The following is a 21784-nucleotide window of genomic DNA, read 5'->3' on the forward strand; positions in this document are numbered from 1 at the left end:
CTACGAAGATTTACTTTTTCAGTTTACACAAACCACAATTGGGTTGGGAGGATCGAAGTAGCCATAGGCGAGTTTGGACGTAAAATTTTTTCGCTGCCGTAAATTTGACGTTTTCTTCGTTTTTTTTTCAAGTTATTTCTCGTTGGCATCTTTTGGCCAATTGTTACAAAATTCCACGACGGTTTCGGATTTGTTCTTCGGTTGACTTTATTCTGTAAGAGAATCTTTCTGTGGCTGAAGACAACAGTGAAGCTCTCCGTGAACCTTTTCGTATGGCGGAACGGTGAAGATTTCCTGATGGTTCCAGCCTTTCCGGCAAAGCCAGAAGCTGTTTGCAACCTGCGGAGCCTGTTCCTTCACTTAAACAGCCCCTAAATGGAAGCAGATTCTATTTGATTCGGTTCGTCGACCGAAAACTATCAAGATCCCAGAGGAGGTGACGTCAGGCTGTGTCAAATTCCGGTTGCAGGAAAATGAAGATTGAAGCTGCTTATTGAAGATATCCAGGTTTTGGTGAGATCTTTCCATAATTTTTTGCAAAGTTTTTTTTTCATACCATACCAATACAAATTATATTCTATTGATTAAATGAAATATCTTTCCTACCCCTTCTCCATTTCCATTTTCCCAATCCCCATTTGTCCATTTCCACGAATCCCATTATTTGCCAAATTTACACTTACACACCCAACCCCAACTGATTCGGAGCGTTTGGTACGGTATGTCCACGCATCCTTCCTCCCCTGTAGATTCTGTGAAATGTGATCCGTTCACAGAATCCTCTCTGCGGTTAACACAACGCAGTAGGGCTGGCCGCTTTAATTTTTGCAATTCATTTTCGGGTGTTCTCGGATGTACTGCAATTATCAATATTGACAAGAAAAGTGCTTGGGGCGTAATCTAATCACAAGACTTTCCAGCATGCTTTCATCGGACTGGCTGCGTTTGTGTTAGATTAGATTAGATTAGATTAGATTACACAAACCACAATTGGGTTGAATTTATTTAAATGAGTTGTTTGACAGCTGTTGTCATTTATCATCAGGCAAAAACATCAATAACATAGACTTAACAGACTAAAAGCTGTAAAAATTGATAAGAAGATGTGCTTTTGACAGTTAACTCCACTCAAAATTGGGTAGAAGATTTTTTAAGCAAACGCTCATTTTGATTACCTCAATTTTATTTAATTTTAACTCAGATTTCAAAATTCGAAATCGAACTTACTAAACAATGAGTTTTGTCAGTTTCGTTTCTACCCTGTTGGCATTGGCGATTTGCCGCTGAAATTTCAATTTCAATGAGTATTAATCAAAATTATATTGGTTTTCCTGATGGTTTTGACAGTACACTGACATTTCGGTTGATACACTCACGTTCAAAGTTGACATTTTTTTTTCGATGAAGAATATTAAAAAAATATAACTTAAAATTAGACGTGTACTTTTGACAGCTGTCACATCAACAAAAAATCAATCATTTGACAGTACAAATCAAAACAAAAAGCGTCATTGATACTATTCCACTTATGCTTCCACAACATCTGACCTCGAATCGCCCCAGATCGATCGGGATGCGCCACTTTCGCAGGAATCTTCTCCGCGCCGTTGTCTGTGTGCGTGTGCAGGAATTTGCACCTATTGACCCTCCAAGGGCCAGGTTGCACAGCTGCTGCTCCTGAACAACGCGGCCACCACAACAGAACGCACCGCTTGGCGCGGAGGGAAAAATGCAATTTCCATAAACCGGCCAAATCACGATGAGTTTGCAGGTTATGTTCTCTCTCTCTATCGGGGTTTCCTCCAAGAGGAGGAACATAGATAAATGGACGTGGATGTTCAGAAATCAATGATTCTACGTGAAACAGAATGAACGAGTAGAAGTGACAGATGAATCAAGCTGTACACGGTAACAAACGTTTACTCAGTGTTGAGTTCAAGATCCAATTGTCGTTCCGGCTGTGCATCGGAATCTCTAATTAGGCTCGCTTCACACATTCCGATGTTCTGTGCGCTCCTGGTCAGCAGTCGTTTGCGAAAAACCCAAATCAGTCATGCGAAATATATTCCGTAGACCCTAGTTCGCAAATCGAGTCGGCCTTGAATGGCAGTTTTGCATAACCCTATTGTTTTCTACGCTGCGCGCGTAATGCGCTTACTGCGATCCCTGCCTCGAACTCGGTAATGATTTTCGTCTGAGGAAAAAAGGTCCAAGGCGCTCAGGTATCGTCTTCGTTCGTCCCGGGGTCCCGAAGATTTATTTCCGTAATAATGCGTCAAGGTTGAACGGCGGCGGTGACGAGGAGATCGGAACTTGCTGTCTACGGTCCGAAAGTTATCAAATATCCGTGGTGGCCGTGGTGTAGTGGTTCCCAGTCGGGCTAATAATGTTCCCGGGAAATTCGAGGGGACCCCGGACAGGAAAAAAGTATCCGTTTACAATTTATTTAGAAGCAACCGTGTCCAGTCGTGTCTCTTTTGTGTTCTGGAAAGACACGACGACAACGCGGGGTCATCCGATACTTTACTGTTTACGCGCGCGCGCGTCCAAAATCTGAGCCCGGGTAGATGGCGCACCGCGATAGCGGCGGCGGTAATCGCAACTAACCTGCCGCGTGGCGGCGCTGTCAAAACAGGGTCCGGTACCGTTACGGTGCATCAGCTGTGTTTGTACGGAAAGTGACGTCTCATGCCACCAACGCGCGCGCCATGACGTGGCGCTTTCCGCGTCACGTGAATGAGGTTAAACGGGCGAAAGTGAGTCAATAGCCAATCCCGAAGGGAGGGAGAGACGTTGACCACTTGCTGATCCATTGGAAGGTGATTCTACAGTTTTTTTCTCTCTCCTTCTTCAAATCGAAGAATCGACGAAATTAATCACTTATTGATACTCTCTCGTGCTCTAAGCATCGCCAAGAGTTGGGCGCGCGCCACACTACAAAACAAATTAAGGGTTTGGATTTCTGAAGGGGGGTCGTCCCAACAAAACGGTTAATCGTCTGCAGACGTCTGATACCTCATGTTTGGGGCGCTGTTGTTGCGGGTAGAATTCATTGAATTCCCAAAAGCCCCCGAGAGTGGTCTATGGAATGCGCGTGACGGGGCACCTTTGCCGCGGCGCAGCGCACATGTGGTACAGAGAATTCCTTTGACGCCTCTATTTTGACGGGTTCGATGAGATCATGCGTTCACCGTGGAACATTGAGTAGGGTTTTGGGGAAAGGCGGGGGGTACTCAAGTCCCTTAATATTTGGCTCGAGTCTGGTATTGATGGTTCTCGTGATTTGAATAGTGGTCATTAATCATATGTGCGCATTTTTGAGCGGGCTTGTTTCTGAAGGGAGCACGCGAAAACGGTCAGCGGGCTCCCGGGAATGCTCTCGAGAGCGATCTGGAATGCTGGATGACCGGGACCGGTTGGTAGATGCAGTTAGCTGGGGCTTGAGCGGAATTTTTTAGGGTTAAGTCGTTCAATTCTGTTTTGGAGGACGTAGATCTACGTCAAATTTCAATTTTGACAGCTGAACTAGGAGCTGACCACAGAATAGGGTAGATTTAACTCAAAATCCGTTACCGAAAATACTCAAAATTGAGTTCAAAACGTCAGAATCGAACTTACCCAAAGAAAGATTTTGAGAGTAGTGTCAAAAGTGGGTAGTTTTGATTCAAAATCAGAGGGATTTTACTCAAATTTTGTGTAAAAAAACAAGGAGTTTTGAGACAAACGTCAAAATTGGGTGATTTTCACTTAAATCTAAAGAAGTTTGGAGTAGCGTGCAGTGTTGTCATTCGTACAAGGGGATGGTCACTCTGCGTTTCAAATCCCAAACTTCAATTTGCAGCAAGCTGTCAAATTCCGACCGTTGCAATCACGCGAGCGGCTACTCCGGCGGATGGTTCCGGATCTGTGTGTGCGCTGCAGCGCACTCGGAAGGAGATTGATTACCGGCCATAACTCTCTGCGGGACTGCGGGCCGGCGTGGCCTTAATTGCACAAATTCCCATGTAAATCTGCGGCGCGCACTGATGAATTCCTTCTGCTGAAGCGATTAGGCCGGGAAACCTTACGCATCCCCGAAGGTCAAATTTATGATCACTTATTAGTTTCAGGTGTCGGCGCACAAAGGGCCTAATCTAACCGAGCTACACAACAGAACAGATCTTTCTGTTTTTGGCCCCGGGGAAGGGGTCACTTCGCTACCTGCTCGGGAAAGGTATCCCTTTCGGATCAACAGTTTTTTTTGCGACTCAACCCTTCTTTGAGCCTTGGGATGTGTGTACGGTATTTATAACGCTGTTTTGTCATTTTAAAAATGGACATTTTATTTTAATTAAGTTTTTTCTTGCTTCGGGACGAACCCCTTTCGCCGGGAGTCCCGACCCAAGACAGAGGTAATGATGACCAGTGGTCAAAACATTTAATGGGCTTCCTTCTGGGACATTCCCAGCGAGACGAAGGTCAGTTTTGACACCTTTTTTTTCTTCGTCGCCGAGACCTTAGAAATGTGGTCAAGAGTCTGAACAGGACGTCGGTTGTCTAACGGTCCACACGCACAAACCCCGATTGGGGTGATAAGTCATCCCCGTGCGAGATTGATAGATGCGAGATAGATTTCTTAGTTCCGGGCTGCGCAAAGATGCAGTCACCGTCCGCTGGATGGGAAGGGGAGCAGCGACGCGCGCAACTGTCAATCTGACGTAAGCGTGTACGTGCGTCCTGAGGACCCTTGAGGTCTCTTACAACAACGTCGGGGAACACATAACCAATACGCGTTGCCCGGGCTCTTATCTGGGGGCCCTACTACCCGGAGATTCCGAGGGAAAGGTTGAAGTTGACAGCGCGCAGCGCACACAGAAAAGAGCGATGAGCGCCCCATGATAATGATGTTATGGTCCCGAGAAAAAAAGAAATATTTTCACTACCCACCACCAGCGCCTTGGTTTCGTCCCCCTAGAGACGCAACGGGAGAGAGGGAGAGAGAAAAAGATCACTTATGATTGACATCGAGATAATGTTGGTTATTGAATGAAGCTTGCGTCGTCGAAGACGACGACGACGACGACAGCTCGAGAGAGTGGCGGCCCCCAACATCATAATCATCATCATTGATCACCCACACAATAATTGTTTTACAATGTTTCTCCCCTCGGTTTGCTGGTACACGAGAGAATGGTGTTCTTGTTAACAATATAATCATCAATTTCAGCGCTGCGAAGTGCCCTAACCTCAATTCTTGTCGGGAGTGAGAGGATCGGAGTGGATTGTCACGCTGCAGTTGGCAACACTGTGCGATTTTGTGCGGAAATCGCGCGTTTTGTAGTTGTAAACAAAGGTTGTTGTGAGCCCATGTAGGAAAACATTTATGAACTCAATTTTGAGTAGTTTCGTGAAATCGTGTACGACCAATTTTGACAGTTACTAAAGTAAACTGAGTTGCAAAACAAAGAAGTTGATTTCAAGGGGTAAGTACTCAATTTTGAGTAGTCTTAAGTAAAAATGCACGGTAATTTTGACAGTTGAGTTGGTCCCACCATTTAGAATTGTTACAAAAATTCCAAGATTTCTAAAACAACAATCTCGGATTCCAAGGGGGCAGCCACTCTCATCACACAACATTTGACAGATTGACCCTATTATGCAAGTCAGAGCGATGCATCCAGGTCATCTGCGTCCGCAGGACGCAGCAGCAGCTGTCCACCAAGAACAAAAACAGTAAAACCGTAATCCTCACACCACAAGGCCCATTGTGTCCGGTCCGCGGGGTCACACGCCCGGGATCTTCATGACGCGCTCATACTGTCCTTGAAGGGTCAGTCCGCGCGTCTTCGTGTCGTCCCTTTAATCATAACCATCTCTAATTTATTCCAACGGTCAGTTTTGCTTCTTGACCACTGCCGAAAACCGGTTCCCGAAGGGAAGATCCGGTTTCGATCGGGGTTTGTTTTCCTAAGATTCACCCTTTTTCTCGGCATTTTTGTGTGTCCAGGAGAAAGGGACCTGGACAGTGGTCAGTCCTTTTTCGTGTCTTTTAATTTTCACAGAGAGTTAGACTCGCCGGCGAGGTGAGGAAAAGGAGCCCGGCTACATCGAACCATAAATCTTTCTTCGAGGACAATAGCCAAAGCGTCTCGGCTTTGTTACTGGCCCCGAATCGGAACCCATTTCGGGATTAATTCCCTGGAAGACTGTGTGCATCAATTGTCTGTCTATATTTGCTTTACATATTAAAAATCACACAACCATCCCGGAGCAAGGGTTCTCTCTTCTGAAGGTTTCCACAGTATAGAAATTTGGCGATCCCGAGCGGCCGTGTATTTGTTTAAAATATTAAAAATCATAACCATTCCATAAATCACGGCTGGGAACGCTGTCATTCCGCGTTCGCGTTTGACATGCAACGCGCTCAACTCAAGAAGAACGCAACGGTGAATGTGTTTATCGTGTTCTTCACACGCCCGTTGTTCGGTCCGCTTATCGGTCCCGGAATCGCACTCAACTCCGTAGTAGTGGTAGCAGGCTGCGCTAAATATTTATTAAGCGATGAATACTTGATGTCTTCATCGAGTGGCGCGCCCCTCGCCCGTCAACGCGACTTTTGACATTTCCAGTGGCCCCCCACCCCACCCGATTGACAGTTGCACCAGGAGGGGTATTGTGTAATGCAACCTTTAAATAGTTATCCCGCGTGGCCTTTATTGTGCATGTATAGAGTTCTTTATTGATTTTTTTTCCTTTCTACGGCCTTCTGTTTACCTTTTCTTTTCACACCCGGGAGTCGTCGTGTTTCCTTACGGAAACAATCGGCAACAGAGTAAAAAACCCCGGTGTGTTGTTTCCCTTTTGTTGGACCCCTCGACGGGAGGGCCACTCTTCTGGGAACGCGAAGAAAGTGACCCCGCTGGGGGCTCCCGCAGGCGCAGGTTTCTGGAAAGGCCCTTAATAGTGCGATATTAGTGAGTGTAAGGAAAGTGTTGCCAAAAGGACAACAAAGGGGGTATCGACTAATGGACGGATTTCTCACACCCCTGGACGTCGGCGGTAATTGGGCATTTTGACAGTTGGGAAGCGGCGTCGCCAACTGTCAAATTTTGCATGCGCATATCTTACGTTTTCCCCACTTGCTCAATTTTGAGTAAGTTCAAAAATTTGAGTAATTTTTGATTAGTGTCAAGATTTTCTAGTAATTTGCCCGCCCGGCGGACCCGCAGGGGTCGGCGGCGGGGTCGACCTCGACGTCAAGTGCTAATGTCATTACACGCGCTTCTTTCGGTCGCCGATTGTCGCTTCCCCCGCAAGTTTACACACATTTTGTCAACATCATTTGACATCGTTTGTTACCTCCTTTTTCTCTTTCTCTCGAGTTCTGAACGTCCGTCGACGGAGGTATTGCATGTCTCGTTTGCGGTTTTTCGCAGTTTCCTCTCTGCTCGGTTGCGCCAAATTGGCTTTGGCGTTGGCGTGTCAAAAGTTGCAGAAACCTCCGCGTTTATAGCGCAACCTTTGACATACTCCCGGTAGAGGTCGCTTCTGTTTTATAACCTTCACACGATTGCATGCGTTTTTTGTTGTTTTGACAGGTGAGACGTTCCAGAAAGGATTATGACGTAATTGAACTTACCTTCGCGTCGCATTCCCATCTTGAGGCACTTTCGTAGTCGACAGTGTTGGCACTGGTTCCGGTGGTGCTGGTCGATCGGGCAATTCCGGTTGCCGCGGCACGAGTACGACAGGTTCCGCCGGACCGATCGCTTGAAGAACGATTTGCAACCTGGGGAAGGGAGAAGGAAAGGTCAAGTTAGTGCTACACGTTGACAAAAGTAAGTCTACACATGAGTTTAAGCTACATTTGCTGCAAGGGACTCTAAACTAAACGTCAGCTTGCAACCTCAGTACCGTTACACGCTAACGAAAACAAACCCAACCGCGAGTTCAATCAACTTTTGCTGCATAGGTCTACCCTCCGGAGCTGTCAAAACCGGCACCGCCAGGTGCCGTTTCGAACCAACGGACACCTCCGAATCCCGTAAACGGGGTTAAGTCGATTAGCCGAACGCTTCGCCCGCCGGTCATTCCGCAAAAGTCGGCCCCGAAAGATTAATTGTTTTAACCTTGTTCCCCGCCCTGGACCAGACTCTCGCGTCCAACGGGGGTAATTAGTTGGCGGATAGAAATTAGTGCGCGCCCGCTTCGCGGGCGTATCCGTGAAATTAGCCGCTCCGGAGGTCATCCGGAGCAGAGTGGCGGGGAAACAAGTCAATTACTCAAGACTCCAGAGTGTAAAGGAATCTCCCGCCGCTGGGAGCGGATCTCGTTAGGATTCGATTTCTTTATTTTGATCCGGATCGACCTAGGAGGGGGTCGTCTCGCAAGATGTCAACGCGCACGACTTTTGCCCGAGAGGAGTAGCCCACGGGGGTTGGCAAGTAATTGAATCAATTGCCGCGTGGTGCGCGCGAGTATGAGCAGAGAGGGGGCCGGTCCCGATAAAATGTCAAACAATCGGAAACATTGTGTCGAATGTTTGTCGGGTTCCTTTTTTTCGCAAGGTAAACCCGGTAGGGGGGTTGAGAGGTTTTCTAATAATTAGGAGAGTATTTTTTTTCTTGTTGCGGGCCAGGATTCGGAAGGGTCGTCGGTCGTTAGTCAATGGGACCCCCTGCCGGGTCCTTTTTCTTCCGTTGTGGACGGCGACTCTGTTGCACGAGAGGGGATCCGAAAAGGGACTTTTCATTCATTATCCCGCTTGAATGGAAAGGACATGCAGTTCAGCCTGAGAAACATTGTCGGAATTTTTGGGCGCACAATGGCGCCGGTGAATGCGATTATTCTTTTCACCGGGGTTTATTGTGAAAATACACACAACCATTAGGATACTTTTAGCAGTTTTTAATTTGCATAATGCTAGAGCGGTGTGAATGTCCGAGTTTGTCTGGAGAAGTTTGGCTTTTCAAAGAAATTGAGAGTTTTTTGACGTTTCAGTGCCGGCTCAATGAAATGTTCATGTATCGCTAGACAATCATGGTTAAACTCTTTTAACTTGGAATGTCTCGCTGGTTCTTAAAAAAATGTTTATACATCGCTATCGAAACAGGATTGGCTTAGCTACAAACAATGACTAACTTGGACAAAATTGAAAAACATGTGTAAGGTTTTTTAGTTTAAATCTCAATGATATACTCATATATCGCTTCCAAAACATATTTGAATTCTTTATGCTTGAAATATCTCTCAAGTGCTAAAAATGTGTCATGCATCGCTAGCGAAACAGAATTTGCTTAATAACGAAGTTGACTTTATAGCTGTCGCCCAGTATTGCTAGTATCACCCACTAGTGTCTTCCTTTTAACTACTAGGACTTCGCCGCCCTGGACTCCTAAGTGTTTGAATACGGCACGGAGCGACGACGCTGGATACCCATATTTACAATTATAATTTTTAGAGCGCTCGCCGCGGGATTCGAACCAGCAACCTCTAGACTGTGAGTCCAGTGCGCGGTCCGATTGATCCACACGGGCGGGATCGGAAATTTGCTAAATATCCAACTAGAATCAATATCACTAGCTTGGGAAGATTGAAGAGCATTGGTAAAAAAATATCTCTCTAGTACTCGCAATTTAATTTATCCATTGCTAACGAAACAGGATTGTCTTAAGCTAATCTTTTGGATTGGAGAACATTTGTAAGGATTTTAGCGTCAAGCATATCTCCTCAATGCTTAACATTTATTCATGCATCGCTAACGAAACAGGATCAACTAAATACTTGACTAAAAACAATTACTTACTAGGAGAAGATTGAAGAACACTTGTTAGGTTTTCAGCGTTAAGTTCATTGAGGTGTTCATGTATGTGTGTGTGTGTGTGCAACAGGGATGCCAGATACACAGATTTGTCTGTGTTTCACAGACATTTGAGCTCGTGTCAGACATTTTTTGAGGTACACAGACTTATTAAAAACTTCATTAAATTGTTATTTTGTTAAAATATCAATCGAAACTTATTTCGTTAGTCTTCAAATGCTTAAAAACACAATTTTTGATAGATTTCTATGACTGTAAATTGATTTATTTGAATTTTAGACAAAGACACAGACATACACAGACTTTTTCACAGACATTTTTAAAAATCATGTGGCATCCCTGGTGTGCAACCAACCAAACGGAACCACGCGGTCGCTTCTTACAAATTGAGTTGTTTCCATGTATTTTTTTTTTAGATCTACATTCTATACATGCAAATAACTCGCATAGGCATTTGGAAGGTGTTAGCTCTGCCGAGCTTCGGTGACCCATTTCTACGCTGGCTAGCCGAGCGCGAGGTACTTCAGCTTTATCGACAAGCCCCGCCCTGAAGAACGTTTGGACCAATCGGATTCAAACGTTATTTAGAACTTCCGAACCCTTGTCAAATGGACAAGGACCCAGCGCGTATATAGTTAATAGTAACAGTATTCCTAATTCCAGTTATAGCTCACCTAGTCGCGATGGCATATTGGTTAGCATTTTTGCTTACCAATCCAAAGGACGAGGGATCGAACCCCGACTCGAGCGACTTTGATTTTTCGTTCATGTTCAGAGTTTCAAGATTTATATTTCCTATACTTTCTCGTTGGGAGCAGATGGGAATCGAACCCAGGACCATTCGCATACAAAGCGAACACCGTAACCAGTCAGCCACGGCCGCTCCTATTGAGGTGTTCATGTATCGCTCGAAAATCATGTTTGTACGAATTTGAAATATCAAAAGTGATCAAATATTTGTTTACTTACACATTGCTAGCGAAACACCCAACTCCAAGCAATAACTGACCGAACAAGATATAAGACATTCATAGAGTATTTTCATCGAGATCATTACAAATCGCAAGGTACATTTTTTAACAGAAATGGATTGCATGTACGGAAAAAATTGTTTACGCATCGCTAACGAAACAAGATTGCTAATTTTCACAGAGAAGAATAGATTTATACTGGTTCAACAAAGTGCAATAGAAATGGTCAATAAAATTTCCTTATGCATCGCTAGTGCAACATGTTCGCTAAATTTCTCGCAACAAATTCGCGGTGGTCCATAACTGCAACTTTGAAATCCCGCTCCCAAATCCAGTAGCCCTTCCGGACGTGCCCCCCCACGATAATTGGACCACCCCGGCCGGGGCCACACCACCGTTTGCGGTGGGTGATAAATTGAGTTATAATCGAGCGCGCCACCGCGCGGCGAATGCGCAAAATAAATAAATCACAGCCCACCCAAAATCTTCTACCTGAGAAGCTGCGCCGCCACTCGCCAAACCTAATAATTTAGAAGGATCCCCTCGTGGAGACGTGGACGAAGGTCGGTGGAACGAACACGAATCTACATAATCGCCCGGTGACCACCGGCGATCCCCGGTAATCGCGTGCGCTCATCCCGGCCGCACATAACCTCAATCAGTGCCGGGGTCAGAATCGGCGGGAGCTACGGACGAGGACGCCCTCCGGGGTCACTTCATTATCCGAGGGCGGCCCGAGTTTCAATCAGCGGTAGCTGCAACACGTGATGACGCAGCTGGGTTGATCCGCAAAAAAAAGGTAAACAAACGTACGCAGCCAGATTGAGTTCAGTGGCAGGGTTGCCAATTATTGCGCCGCGCGAGATATTGGGGTGAAAGGATTGTGATTGCGCATTTGTAGTGCAATTTAGGCGTGTTGTGATTCAGTGAAGCGGCGCTGCGGAAACATAATTTCTCATTATTTATCTCATTACAGAGTTGTGAGCAAGTGTTGTTGCTCGTCGGGAAGAGAGGAACTGTACCGGGGAAGGAACTGCGGCGGCGGTCGGAGGCAATTAAGAAGCTTCATGAAGCGTTTGATGCACGGTGTTCTACGCGGTGTTCAACACCGGTAATGATGATTAAAACTATCGTACGAGTAGCAATAACAGCTCTTCACCAAGAGACGTCAGATGATTGCATAATTTGACGTGCTCGCCGGTATTGTCTGCAGACACGGAGAACGGTGCTCGACGGGTAATTGAAACCGTTCAGAGTCCGACAGGAGCGCGCGTTCAGATAACTGGCCCCGGAGCGGTTAGCCGCTCCGAAATATCTGGGCCATCCATCATGCGGAACTTTTCAGTCGTCCTGGCCGCCGACAACTGCCCTCGGGGGCCTCGCAAAATCGGATAATTAAATTAAAAAATATATGATACACCTATTTATCTAGATCCGGCCGCATTGTTCTCGCCGCCGGAACGAATAGTGCTGCTGCTGCTGGTCCGGAGGGAGTCCTGCCCCCATCCCACCATCCGTGCCACAGGATTAGTCCGGCACAAAGTTCAGGCCGGGCTCGCAAAAGCCCGGAAGGAACGGGAAGATGTATCACATTCGGTCGACTTCCCCAACCTTGTCTTCCCTGCTAGTGTGATTCTCGTAGGTGACGACCAAGTTGGACCAACTTGTGTTGGTGGAGGAAGTGCCTTGCAGGCAACTGGGGAGATAATTTTGAGGTTCGTTGGGAGATAATTGATTATGAAACCCCTTTTTCCTCCTCCGCCCGCTCTGCTCTGTGCTGGAGAGCGGGAGTCGTGATAGATCGGGAAAAGTGATCCCTGTGAAATTATGCATTATTCATAAACAGAGTCGTCGTCGTCGTCCGGGAGGAGCAGGACCGGAATCGGTCACATATGCACAATATTGTAACCTAGCGAGAGAAGGGTGTTGAGGGGGTGTCACATGGTGCGGATTTTTGTTCTGGTTGCGGGGATTGGTGAGGTTAGAGTAGAGAGTGGTGAGGTTGGATTTTTGTATTGTTCTATGGTTATACATCGCTAATCAAATAGGAATTTGAAAAAAGTTGATTTAGTTGACTTTAGAAATGTCCTTTAGACCATCAAAATCTTGTACCGAAATGAAATTGAATTAGAAGAAGACAAAATATGAAAAACACTTTGAAAAAAATTTGTAAGGTTCCACTACTTCTTAAAAGTGTTTGCATTGCCAAAGATCTCTCTCAAACTTTTAATCGCTTTTGAAATGTTTTTTTATTTGTTATAAATTGCTTATAAAAAAAACTTTGCACAGAAAACACAAATTTAACAATTTCTGAAACATCGCTTGTCCAATAGTTTTGTAGATATTAATGGAAATTTGTTTTTTTCATAATTTTTAAAAAGTTTCATGAAAAGCTTTTGGAAAACTACTGTTCAACGTAGTCGAAATAACATCTTTCTTTCAGAATATATCAAATGCTATGTGCATTTTTGACTTGTATTATGTCCGAAAAACATTCAGAAATTTTATATAGGCTTACAAATTGCTTGCACAATATGTTTATTGTTTTTTTTTTAAATAATTTGTATAGTTTGAACGAATCTTTGTTTTAATTTCATTTATTTGGTTGTTTTTGCAATTACATCAGTGGAGTACTTAACTTATGCTAACATTTGTAAAGCTTACTAAACATTAAACTCATAAACAAACTACTAAGGCGTCATCCATAAAGTATGTTACGCTCTAGGGGGGGAGGGGGGGGGGGGTCTGAGCAAGTGTGACATTGCATGTTATAAGTATAGGAAAAGCGTGACAAGGGGGGGGGGGAGTAGAGATCCTAAATAGGGAGACTGGTCGAAGTGAATTTGACGTATCCAAACAGACACGAGTTTGACGTATCCAAACAAGCATTTGCCTTTACGCCCAGCAAAACTTGGCAGTGTTGCAGGGTTGTTACGGACGGCGCGGATCGCGCGGATGGCGCGTTTCGCGCGGATAGCGCGGATCTGGCGCGGATTTGCTGGCTAATTTTGCTCAGGTGCGGATTTCGCGCGGATGGCAATTTTGATAAATAAATTAATTGAGAGAGATAGAATTTCTTTCAAGTTATTAAGAAAAATATTGTCAGGAATTACGATAATTTGTTTTTTCCTTTGAGTGCAAGAATTTCATATTTTTTATTAATTGAATTTTCTTCTGAAAATGTTTGTTTGTATTTTCTTAGTACGAAACGTGGAAAAATGAAGATGAAGATTATGTAGAAATTATTTTTTATATGTTTCTTGTCATTTCTTAACATCTCCGGCTCTGAATATTTCATTTCTTTGAGTTTTGAGTTTTTCAAGTTTTGAGTAATGATTTTGAACCTTATTTATTTTTAATTTTATACTGAATTTATTAAATTTTTAACGTTGTAAATCAAATATTACAAACTTTTCCCGAAGATATAGAAATTAGAATGTGTAACAAAAACTATTTTTGGGGCTTGTTCTGGTGGGCGCCAAATATGAGCTTGATTGAACGTAACAGAAGCTGACCTCCACTTTAAAATTTTAGATGGAATTTAATCGTAGAAATATTTTTTTCAAGATTTTAACATTCTTGGCGAAAATAAAAAGATCAGAACATTCAAAGCTTCTGAAATTCAAACAATCGAAACTTTTTTTTGTTTTAATACTTTTTAGGCCGTTGCAATTATTTTTTGAAGTTTATGTCCCTCAACTAACTCTGACCAAAGTCGAGGGGGGAGGCAAAAAAAAATGGGAAATTAAAATTGAATTTACGAGCCACGATTTGAACATTTAAATGAAAAAAGTGTTTAAAAATGCATTATACACCTGTCCAGTTGTTTTGCAATCATTAGTTTCCAAAATACCTAAGTATTGACAAACATGCAGAAAATGCGTTTTAGATTGTTTTTAGTTGCTTTGACTTTTATTTTCATTAAAATTTTGAAGTTCTTTCGATTTTAACAAAAAAAAATCAAAATACATATTAATTTTTGTTCGAAATTTCTAAAATTTTAATTTAAAAAATCTGAAATTTCTAAATTCAAAATTTTAGAAATCTGAAACTCAAAATACCAAAAATTTGAAGATTAAAAAACTAAAAAATAACAAATTCAAAACAATATAGAAAACAACAAAAAAAAATCTAATTTTAGTATTCTTAAGCTTTTAATTAAATTCTTAAATTCTTGAATGCCACAATTTTTGAAGTCATTTTTTCTGTTTGAGATTTTGAAATGATGAGAAGACAATATTTTAAATACCGTCAGTGGGGGTGACTATGGGTCAAAAAACGATACACCTCTCGAAATTTTTTAATAACAAAAACAATTTAAATAACATCGAAAATCTTTCAACGTAGATTTGTTCTTAGATAGTTTACTAACATTTTCCCAAAATATGGTGGATTTTGATGAACACTACCTTAAATGCCAATAGTTTGAAAATTGACCCAATCTCACCCCTTAGAGGGGGTGACATTGGGTCAAATGAAACTAAAATGATGCTCAAATACAAGGATATGGTAAAAACAAGTCATCCAACAGCGTTTCTTGTTCGAGGGAATCGTATTGACACGCTACAATGTTTGAAGTGGAGATTTTCAAACATTTGGGTAGTTTTCGAGCAATTCTAACAAAAATATTAGAAAAATGATTTTTCGAGAGGTCATTTTTGGCCAAAAACGTACCCCAACTTTAGACATCTGCCAAAATAACAGGATTTGTTCTAGGAACGAGATTTTTTCAGCGAAGTCATCTTAAGATGTCCCCTACATAACCCCTTTAACAGAATTCAGTTTCATTGAGAATAACCTGAAAAATGGTAAAATCCGTAAAAAATCACTTTGACCCAATCTCACCCCCCAGACCCAATGTCACCCCCACTGACGGTATCGGAAATTAAATTTCTTTCGTAGTGAAATTTTAGCGAGGATTCTGGATTGAAAACTGTATAAAAGTTCGTAGATTTTGAATTTTTAGACTATCGAAATTTAAAATTTTATCTACTTATAATTTTAGATTTGGATTTATTTTTGAGCTTATATTTTTGAAGTTAAATTTTTAAGTTTTTAAATATTGTATTTTCTATTTTGAAGATTTTTTCATGACCTTTGCTTCTACCGTCTCTTTAGGTATTTTTAAAAATGGATTTATTGTTTTCATTCTTTTGGAGCTTTTAAACATAAACCGAGTTTTTTTTTATCAAATACTTTCTGTATTAGTTTTTCCTCATTAAAAAATAAAATTTCTTTAATGTTGATCGCGATATTTTTTTATATGGCGCGGATTTCGCGCGGTTTCGGAATTTAGGTCGGCGCGGATTTGGCGCGGATTTTTTTTCGACTCTCCCGTAACAACCCTGGTGTTGGCAAGCTCAAAACATACGTTGCCAGATCGATTTAGCAAGTTTAGACCAGTCTCCCTATTTAGGGTCTCTAGGGGGGAGGAGGGGTAAATTTTGGCTGATTTTAGCGTGACGTACTTTATGGATGAAGCCTAAGCTTATACTCGCTAACACAACATGCTTGCAGAAATTAGTCAATTTGAAGTTTATATTTATCGGATTATGCATCGCTAGGATAACAACTTTGTAGAGCTTTTTCTTCGATGAATATGAATAGCTAGCGGAACTGTTCGTCTAAACTATGATAATTTTGAAATAAATGCTTCTTAATCGCTAGAGCTACACGTCGCTAGTGGGACATTTCGTCCAAACTAGAAAAAAACTCTATAGAGCCTTACAAATCGTAAATTTTCATAGTTTTTAAGGTCAAATGAAGATTTGTAAAGCTTATTTTGCATTAGAATCCTTGACAAACTACAAAACTTATGCATCGCTAACGCAACATATTTGCTGAAATTAGTCCATTTGAGGTTTATTGAAGTTTAAAAATGGCTATCAAAACTTTTATCATGATTTTCGTTACAGGTAAAGAAAATATCAACTGTCAATGATTTATGAATCGCTAGAGATATAAGTGAGTTAATTTTCTTTAAATTATAATAATTTTTTTGTTAGGAACTGAGACAATTTGTTAGTGGCTTACAATTCGCTCGCACAACATGTTTGTTGAAACTTGTAAAATCAATAAAGGTCCAGAGAACATTTGTAAAGCTTATGCATCGCTAACGCAACAAGCTTGTTGAAATAAGTCAATTTGAAGTTCATATTTAACTGTCAAAGGATTTTGCATGGTGATTTCTATTGAAGTTTATGAATCGCTATCGAAACTTTTCATCTAAACTAATACTAAGAAAGATTTTAAGTAAATGTTTATGCATCGCTTGCACAACATGTTTGTGAAAATTCATCATTATTTTGAAAATTTCCTGTTAAGCTTAAGTCAGAAAAGCCCGCCTCTACCCTAGCCGTCCCGGCGGGCATGTTTCGGACCAGTGTGTGTGTGGTGAAGATACAGAACACACGTGGCCGAGGAGGGGGTTGAACTAGAGCAGCGCGCTCACACACCGGAGGCGCAATTTTTATGCTGTTTGATAGAATGTTAACAGGAAATAATTTTGCATAAATTTGCATAGAGCGCAGCCCGGGTTTGTTTCCGAATTTTTTTGGGACACACTTTTTCTTTTCGAGTGAAATGATATTCCGAAAAACTGACCGGTTGGTGACGAACGCGCGCATATATCACAATATTTAATTCAATTACGTTTGATTAAAAATCAACCCGGGATTGGACGCGCATCAACTCGGGGTGTCAAATTTTAATAAATTTAGCCATAAATTAAGGCCAATGCAGGCCCCTTCGGGGCTTGTCATCGGCTGTTACCTTACAAGCAAACGAGTGTCGACAGCTTGAGTGGTTCCCGGGACGGGTTCTGGAGGAGGGGAAAAAGGTCTATAATTTTCCTCTCAGCGTGGGTGTGTATTTTTCCCTCCTCGTTGGGGCCCCGGACACGATGATCACGGTTTCCACCATCAACGGCAATCGATCATACGAGCACGTTTCACATAAAAAAGAGCACGGAACATTCGGCAAAGAAGAACTCTCCAGCTCCAGCGTTGCAACTCGAGATTAAAAGTTTCCCGCGCGCGCTCTCGCATACCTCTTAGGACCATATAAATATTGTTGCTGGGGTTTTTTTTCGGGCAAAAAAGTGTATATAAAATAATAAATTATTTTCTGATCGACGATGATAGCGATTTGCTGCGCGCACGGACGATCATCTCTTGCGTCGTCCCTTCCTAAACTGGGACGAGAAAATCGTTACCATCACATTAAATCTTGGGCCCATCAATAGCGCGCGGCGTGACCGCGCTGGCAACACTGCCCGCTTTTTGACAGATGCGCGGGCAGTCAGAGAGTGTGTTGTTGCCCGCCGCCCCCTAATGAACCTCCGGGCCCAATTCCAAACATACCTATCATTTCATTAACCTTATTATTATTGTTTAAATATAATTAAACCGTTAACGGGAAGAGAGGACGATCCCCGGGAACTTCCCAGGCCGGGGCGGGGAAAGGCGGGCGCGCGGGAAGACCCATTGCATAAAGAATAAGATCACGACTTTTCGGGAGATTCGCGCGCGCGTCCCCTCTCTCGGAGTACTTATGAGTTTATTTCTTTCGATTTTCTGTTCATTTCCCGGACCGACCGATCCAGGTCGCCTCTGGCGCCTGCGGGTTGGCCCTTTCGTGAGATCATTGCTTGCTGATCGGTCCACGGCAGCAGCGCATCGTCGGCTGGTGACTTACTGGCCATTATCTGGTCGCGGGACCGCGCACTTCTATTCCCTGCAGCGAACGGAGTTCGCCAGAGTCCAGAGACTTGAGACTCGGTGCAACAAAATAATATTGAATTAAAAGTTCGATCTGAAAGTGGGGCGGGCGGGACGCGCGGGAATCGTTTCGAGAAATTAAATGGAATCAGCGCGGTTCCCACCGCGCTGGGATCCGATCCCACCGATATCTGTCAAATTAGTTGCGACAGAGCGGCCGGTAGGGGCGCTGCTGCTGCGCAGCAAACGCACTCAAGTACACGCTGCTTATTTATGCAACACATCCATCTATTACGCCGGAAATTTATTCCACCCCTTGTTTTCGAGAGGGGGCGCGTCCACGATTTATGACCCACACTTGAGCTGAAGAGTTTCTCCTCCTTTTTTGATAACACGCACACTATTAGGGGGACCCACTAGTGGGCCAGCTTATTGTTCATAAATCACACATTCTCGCAAAACCCTGGGCCAGGATGTCCCAGCGAGGTTGACCCTGGGCCTAAGCAAATAACTCACCCGGAAGATTCGCAGAGTGAGGTTATGTGTGTTGTTTTTATGCAAAAAGCGCAACGCTAGAAGACGTTTTTTCATTAACTTTTACGACGCTTCGGACGGTAAATCAAGACGCGCGTCGGTTCAAGCCCTTCGCTGGCGTGACAGGTTCGCATGACCACAAAGTTCAGCAAAAAGTTCAACGCATCGGCAGGTGCACGGAAGCCCGCCGCCACGTCACCCCAAAAGTTAATCCTTTTGCTGCGTCACAGTAGGCGGCGATGTCTTCATTTGGCAGACCCACGAGCTTTCGCAGGGGTGGACCAACACAAACAGGGACGGTCAAATGTCAACGGCGGCAGGGGTGTGTTCAGGGTTAGGAAACTGCAAAAAAGGTTTCCACCGCCCTCTTTGCTGGCCATTTATATGTTAAAAGGATTAGCAGCACTTTGGTGTTGTTTACAGAAAGGTGGTCAGAGGAGCGTCTGGGGTCCGTTCACAGCTTTGACCTGGATTGGCAAGTGGGAATTGATACTTTAAACCGAGTACTCGGAATTGGACTTGCTGAGATTGGTTTGACGTTTGCTGATAGAACCGAAAAGTTTGGATATGCCACTGTTTGTAAAAAAATCCTGGCCGACGGCATTCACCAATGACAACAAGCAATTTTGACAGATGTCTGGCTCTGAGTCGACTTCTCGCGGGGTCCGTTCACCGACGACGCGATAATAACGATCATTAGGCCGCGGCCACCATCCCGTGATGATGATTACAGCGCGATCGTTTTCATCATCATCATCGAGTTATTATTAATAAGTGAGTGAGACAGCCTTCGTCGACTCAATGGAGGAAAGAGAGCTCGATCAAGCGCGATCGTGTGCAGCGCGGGACGACGAGAATTTGACGTTTCCCGAAAAAAAGAGTTTCCGAGAGGATCGAGGATGGAGAGGAAGAGTAGGTCACGATTTCTTGCATTCCGCTCTTCACGGCCTGCTGTGTCGACGATCGGATCGGAACTGGGAAGAAGCAGAGCAGCAATCGATCGATTGGAGAAGGCGCGCGCGATTGAGGTTAATAGTTACGGACCCGGACCGTGGTCACTTCCGTAAAAGGTTACGACATGGAAGGTAATTTCGGCCCTCTCCTCCTCGTTTTATTCAAATCGAATTACGCTCATTAGTGCGTGCTTCCTGAGGAAGCGTGCGGCCAGATCTCCTGAGAACGAGTTGAGAAAACCCATTTGCTCGATAGCGATCTAGGTTGATAAGTCCCGACGGGGAACCCGTAATTGGACGAGAGTTCTTCGCACCGTTCCGTGACCGCGTGTGCGCTATGGTCAGTGATTAAATTACTTAATTATAACTAATATCGGTTCTTACTCATCAGTGCAACGACGCGAACTCCGGTGAAGAGTTTCTCACCGGTCTTGTTCGCTTGCTACGTCGGTGTCTATAATTTCAAACCGATAAGATAGAGGAGCCTACTCGGCCCTGTTCTCTTCCCGTTTCTTCCCGACCACGATCAAGATCGTGTGCAGCGCAGCTTACTGCGCGCGGATCAAACGTCAGACGAGGAAGATTCGCAAAATCCGTATCTCGCACCTCTCGCCAGCGCGCAAATGTTGCATGTTTTGAATAAATTTAATGCTGCAAGAAGAAGTTCACCGCGGCCAGTCTGTCGGCGGTGTGACTGACGGGCTCAGTCAGCTGTTGTGCTACCTTGCGCCGTGCAAGAACCGGAACCGAGAGCGATGCACACTGCAATCTCTGCTGGAATGGAATGGGAGAGATGCAGGAGGTGGTGATCACTTGCCAAGCCGGTTCCGGTTAATAAATTCTAACAGCAGTGTTTACTTTAGGGTATCTCATAACTGGCACATTTTTGCACCGGTAGACGATCCCGAGGACCGGTACTAGACGTGGTCTAGTAAAGATTATCTCGCACGATGCACCCGGGTTGGCAATTATGCCCCGTGATATATGGGCCTGGCGATTATGTAAAGAGGAAGGTGCATAATTGCAGCCGTAACGCGATCGATCCGAATCGTTGAACCCGGTAACGGGAGAGGCACCGTTACCAGCTGTCATAAAGAACGCTGTTCTTATCGACGGGCAGCTGTCGAATCGAAAACAAGGGGCGATAAGTGACAGCCCCCCGAAAAAAAGCTTTTGGCCGCCATTTTGGGGCCGTCTTATCTGCCCGTCGTAACGCGCTGCCAAGTTTTCAAACTCCGGGGCTTAATTGCCCGCGGCTTATCGAAACAGTTAAACAATCATCGCGTTAAAAATTGACTCTTGTTTTCGTCGTAGTAGGCCACGGCAGTGGCGCGTGAACGCGCCAAAATTTGGCAACTGTTTGACGTAACGTCGTGACGGGCAGAATTGCACTACGAAATGTCAAACTGGACTGCACTTGTCACTGAATTTCGTACTGAGCTGCATACTGAACTTCTCACTGAACTGATTTCACACTCAACTCTTTAGATTTCACTCCCGCGTGTCAAACCAAACAAACACGCCAAACCTCGCGCTGTTGACCCCGGCGACCCGAGGGGCCTGCCAATACGCGGTTCGGTCACGCAACCGGTAATGCAGGAGTATCACGGTAGCCATGTTGATATTTTAATCAAACTCAAAAGAGCAGGCCTACTTGGTCACCAGCGACGCCACCACCGCGCCGGTAATAACGACTGTAATAATGATGATGGTCATTTATATTAAAATTGAAGAGGTTAGAACATGCACTTTTTGTGCGGGTAACAAAAAAAACTCGTTACTTTTAGCTGGTTGGAAACCCGTTTTTGA

General features: G+C 44.0%; 1 protein-coding gene across 2 annotated transcripts in view; it reads right to left on the reverse strand.

Moving 5' to 3' along the window:
* Window positions 1-21784, reverse strand: part of LOC6047147 (nuclear receptor subfamily 2 group F member 1-B) — a 77619-nt gene that overhangs the window by 51704 nt on the left and 4131 nt on the right. For both annotated transcript variants that reach the window (XM_038261596.1, XM_038261597.1), the window contains exon 2: window positions 7619-7768. In XM_038261596.1, the coding sequence (XP_038117524.1) occupies window positions 7619-7768 (150 nt within the window). The remainder of the gene's footprint in view (window positions 1-7618; window positions 7769-21784) is intronic.

This window comes from Culex quinquefasciatus, chromosome 3, assembly GCF_015732765.1.
Source record: "Culex quinquefasciatus strain JHB chromosome 3, VPISU_Cqui_1.0_pri_paternal, whole genome shotgun sequence".
NCBI classification, from domain to species: domain Eukaryota; kingdom Metazoa; phylum Arthropoda; class Insecta; order Diptera; family Culicidae; genus Culex; species Culex quinquefasciatus.